Source organism: Haliaeetus leucocephalus, unplaced genomic scaffold (assembly GCF_000737465.1).
Source record: "Haliaeetus leucocephalus isolate CR32 unplaced genomic scaffold, Haliaeetus_leucocephalus-4.0 Scaffold722, whole genome shotgun sequence".
NCBI lineage: Eukaryota > Metazoa > Chordata > Aves > Accipitriformes > Accipitridae > Haliaeetus > Haliaeetus leucocephalus.
The window spans coordinates 5,037,635-5,042,649 of record NW_010973158.1 but is presented as its reverse complement, the minus strand read 5'-3'; the positions used below and the strand labels follow the sequence as shown (position 1 = coordinate 5,042,649).

Sequence of the window (5,015 nt, the reverse complement as noted above, 5' to 3'; positions counted from 1 at the left end):
CCCCCCCCCGCCCCCCCCCCCCCCCCCCCCCCCCCCATCCAGTGGGATGGGGGAGAAAATCGGGAAAAAAGAAGTAAAACTCGTGCGTTGAGATAAGAACGGTTTAATAGAACAGAAAAGAAGAAACTAATAATGATAACGATAACACTAATAAAATGACAACAGCAGTAATAAAAAGATTGGAATGTACAAATGATGCGCAGTGCAATTGCTCACCACCTGCCGACCAACACGCAGCTAGTCCCTGAGTGGTGATTCCCTGCTCCCACTTCACAGTTCCTAAACTAGATGGGATGTCCCATGGTATGGAATACCCCGTTGGCCAGTTTGGTTCAGGTGCCCTGGCTGTGTCCTGTGCCAACTTCTTGTGCCCCTCCAGCTTTCTCGCTGGCTGGGCATGAGAAGCTGAAAAATCCTTGACTCTAGTCTAAACACTACTGAGCAACAACTGAAAACATCAGTGTTATCAACATTCTTCTCATACTGAACTCAAAACATAGCACTGTACCAGCTACTAGGAAGACAGTTAACTCTATCCCAGCTGAAACCAGGACAGGCACTAGCTAAAACACGTTGATTATTGAACCTTTGGATATCTCTAGCTTTGTCATGAGGAGGAATCTGCCTTTTGTTTCCTTTCCTCCCCTCATCTCAAAACCCACTCCTAGTTGTAGTCTGTCTGTCCTGAAATAGCAGCATCTGCTGTTGGGTGAGACTCAATTGCAAAGAAACCTGTCCTGGCTTTGAGATTAGTGTGTGCTAGAAAAAAGAAACTATATGAGGCCATTGCATCCTGAATTGGTTCCCATGGAGGAGCACCACCAGTATTCCTCATGGCTGCTCTGTTATCCAGGAAAACCTGCTGATTCCCGCAGTGTAAGTCTTTGTCTCTTCATACCGTTTTCAAGGGGTACACTGCTGCTCCACCAGAGCAGTTATGCAAAGGAAATACATTCTTACTTTTCCACCTGACACAGATTTCTTGTCTTAAAATGAAGGTACCGTTTTTGCCACGGGTAGTGATAAAGCAGGGTCATCTGTGAAGGACCTGAGAACGTCTCAACTTCTATGCTTTATATATCTTTTGTAAGGCTTTTAACCTACTTTTACGTAAGAGTTTGTTTAAAAAAGATTATGGACTGATTAATCCATTTGTTACAGATCTTTACACATATATGTAGGCAGAGCTTGAAATGTCTTGAGTGTAAGTAGCAAATTCCTTAATGTTGTCCTTTTTAATTTAAAGGTTGTTAAAGGAGATGGGCTGGCAGGAAGATTGTGAAAATGATGAAACATGTGCTCCACTAACAGAGGATGAGATGAGGGAGTTCAGAGTCATTAGTGAACAGGTAACACTAAGTTAATGTTCCATTATGAACTTGTAGTTTGCTACCCTAAATGCCTACTTTTGAGAAGGACCTGCAGTAATTTTGATTATTAGGGGTATTGCCGTTTCAGTACCATTTCAGTATTGTGCTTTAGGAAGAATAGTTGCTTTAAAAGAATAGGGGACCAGTGCTTATTGTAGGTAGGGCCTTTTTTCAGAATATCAAGGGAAGGGTAAGGGAGTGCTTCTGAGTAGTTTCAGTGTTGCTGGGACCAGCTCCTCAACTTGGCCTGAGGAAAGGGAATTTTCTTTCAAGGTTTTCATGCAGTTTCCTTGGTTCTCCAAAATCTGAATTTTCTCTGCTGGAAATTGAGAGACATTTAATTCACTAGTAACAAAGTCTGAAAAGGCAATCTAGACTTGATTTTTTTTGTTGTTTGTTTTTTTTTTTGATTAGGAATTTTGTATATACCTGATGGGGTCAGTGAGGAGGAGCTGGAAGGGAGAATCTTGTGCAATGTTAAATCTGAACACTTGATATTTCTGTAAGTCTAGCCACAATTAGAGATATGGAATATTAAACTCTTAAATGCTTGGCTTATTGCCCAGCTTTTGCACTATGTGTGGAAATGCAGTAATTCCTTTTTTGTTGTAGAATCAGTTGTTTCCTTTCTCTCCAGTGTTTTTGACTTTCCAGCTGCATCAGGTAGACAGATTGGGATACCCATTCCTCCCTGCTGCTTCTCCTCTTCTAGGCCCCTTCCTTATTGCAGACCCTGCCCTTCTTAGCACAGATGTTTGCAGCACTGTGGAAAAAGGGACTACATCGCAGGAGACACCATGTGGGAGGAGGGATCACTGGGGCAAGACGTCTGAGGAAGTGGGTGAGAAGAGGGTAAGCTCTCGTTGACTGCAGGAGCTTAGCACTATTGGAGGTGCTTGGATACCGGTGGCTGGCCCAGAAGTGAAGGTGCTCAGGGGAGTTTTCCTTTGTGTGTATATATGAAAAGGTAGTGCTGTGGATCTAATGTAGCCCAGAGATGAAGATGTAGAGAATGTTGAAATGCAACAGATTGTTGTGTTTAGCTTTTTCCTTCTCTTAAATACATCTTGTTTTCTCATTTCAGTTACAAAAAAATGGCCTTCGGAAAAACGGCATTTTGAAAAATGGCATCATCTGTGGTTTTAAGTTTAGCCCCTGGAAAAACAGCATTTTCAAAACCACTCTGGAGAATGAGGATTCTGAGACGAGCAGCAGTGATACATCAGATGATGATGATGTGTGAAGACTTCTGTAACATCTGTAGAAGACCATTTTGATCTTACAAAAATTTGGGGATGTGTTGTCCAAAAAAAATTTCTAATTTATGTAGTAACTTACCCATTAGAGGAAGAATGATGTGACTTTTCTCTGAAGAAAGGAATGTTGTGTTGGGTGTGTTGAAAGCTACTATAATTTCTTTGTAAATGAATGTTGTAGAATGAGGACTTAGGTTGACCCAGCATTGACTTCCTTCATCACTGAAGCATTTCTGAATAGCAATGTGACAATGTAACAAGTCAGACTTTCACATTTAATAATAAAGACAAAGAGTTATGTAATGTCTTGTAAAGCTTCTTTCTTAAAATGTCCAAGTCCATGAGGGGAAAAAAAGGGCAGCTTGACACAGTGTTTTGTTTGCCAAGTGATTTCTTTCTTACAGTGGAAATCCTTGAGTCCACTTTGTATGCACAAAGGGCAATGTAGCGTGTTGGGTAAAATGTGCACTACAACTCTTTTCCTTAACTGAACTGTTGTACTGTTCTACTTCCACACATAACTGCTCTTTAGCCATTTGTAGCGTAGCTGTTGTTATTGATGGCAAAAGATCTTGATGTTACAGTTCCAAACTTCTAGAACTAACCTTTACATTGAAAGGGGGACAGAGAATGGGGGTTGCGGTCAGTTCATCACACGTTGTCTCTGCCGCTCCTTCCTCCTCAGGGGGAGGACTCCTCACTCTTCCCCTGCTCCAGTGTGGGGTCCCTCCCATGGGAGACAGTCCTCCATGAACTTCTCCAGCATGAGTCCTTCCCGTGGGCTGCAGTTCTTGACGAACTGCTCCAGTGTGGGTCCTTTGCATGGGCTGCAGTCCTTCAGGCACAGACTGCCTCAGCCACGGAGTCCCGGCCGTTTTGGGTGGCCTCCGCTCCCCCGCTCTCCTCCATGGGCTGGGGGGGGACAGCCTGCCATCTCACCATGGGCTGCAGGGGCATCCCCTCCTCCCCCGCTCCTCATCCCCTCCTCCTTTACTGACCTCGCTGTCTGCAGTAGTGTTCCTCTCACATTCCAATCCCACTGCTCACTGCAGGTTTCCCTTAAATACATTCTCCCAGAGGCACTACCAGCGTCACTGATGGGCTCAGCCTTGGCAGAGGGAGGTCCAACTTAGAGCCGGGGAAGCTTCCAGCAGCTTCTCACAGAAGCCACCCCTATAGCCCCCTGTCCCACTACCAAAACCCTGCCACACAACCCCAAAACAAAGGTACACTGTTTAAAAGGACAACGTTTTAAATGAGCTGGTCTGTAAGGCATTGACATGTACTGTGGGCCTACTGACTCAAGCTGCTGTTTATGCTAAGCTTAACTTAATTGCAGTAAATGCTTCATTACCAAAAGCTGAGAAATACTTCTGTCTGCATTGGAAAGCTGTTTCAAAAAGAAGCTCAAGTATGAATGTAAAGTACACAGATATTTTACTAAGTCCTCACATGAGCATTTTTCTCTGCTCTGATTTTTTCATTGTCTACCTCCAAAGTGGCATATACAAATAATCTTTGCACAGAATAAAAACATTTTCTTACTTGAGGTTAATGAATTAGTTATTCTGAAAGTGCAGTGTGGAAATATCTTAATGTTCCACTTAATGATAAATTAGTATAATTTAATTTTTAGTGTTTTGTTTGATGAAACTGCTGAAAAATGAACACATTGTTGCAGGTGGAACAGGTGATACTGGCTGTGGTTATGGTTATCTTATGTTTCCACTGCAAGGATCTGTTCTCAGTCACTTAACTCCCAAATAGTTAACTTTATGGGACCAGTTTTCCCTGGCTGACCAGGTCACTGGGGTTGCGGCTGCAGCATGGCAGACCCCAGCAGGTGGGCTGAAGGCAAGTAAAACTGGGTACAACTCAATGGCAAAAGAGAGAAAATAAATTTCAGGGGCAAGAATAAATGGGAGCAAATAGGAGCAGGCACAAGCTCTCATAATTTTGAAAAGAAAGGTCTGCAGTATGTTTCCATCCAGATTATGTAGCTGAAAGTGACTCTTGTCTTCTGATGCCAGTGAAGTATTCCTCCCTGTCTCTTAGTGGCTAGTCTTGTGTTAGAAGATTACAGCCAACATCTGCTGCATGTGATGATCTCAAATGATGCAGCTGCACTGTAAGAGTATAAACCTTAGGTGGTTCGTGTGGAGGTTTGGTGTGGTTCTCTTATTTCTTGTCTCTTATCTTTTTATGTTTATTTGCTTTACATTGAGAGAGCATAAAGCTGGTCAGGATGTGCCAGGTTTAACAATAAGCAAGCGAGATACTGATTTTAGTGGATGTTTCTGAAAATTTTTATCTTAATCTTGGTAATTTATTTACTTGGAGAAAATGGACCATACTGTGGGCTAATGACAAGGATATGAAGGTAAGTTAA

General features: G+C 42.8%; 1 protein-coding gene across 5 annotated transcripts in view; it reads left to right on the top strand.

The window, feature by feature from the left end:
• The window catches only part of GPBP1 (GC-rich promoter binding protein 1), a 56,207-nt gene extending 53,146 nt beyond the window's left edge, over nucleotides 1-3,061 (top strand). For 4 of the 5 annotated variants that reach the window (XM_010580558.1, XM_010580557.1, XM_010580561.1 and 1 more), the window contains 2 exons: nucleotides 1,247-1,349; nucleotides 2,455-3,061. In XM_010580558.1, the coding sequence (XP_010578860.1) occupies nucleotides 1,247-1,349; nucleotides 2,455-2,613 (262 nt within the window). In that variant the 3' untranslated portion in view covers nucleotides 2,614-3,061. Of the gene's footprint in view, nucleotides 1-1,246; nucleotides 1,350-1,784; nucleotides 2,030-2,454 lie in introns of those variants that run through there. The other variant, XM_010580559.1, reaches the window with a different exon arrangement.
• Nucleotides 3,062-5,015: the final 1,954 nt, after the last annotated feature.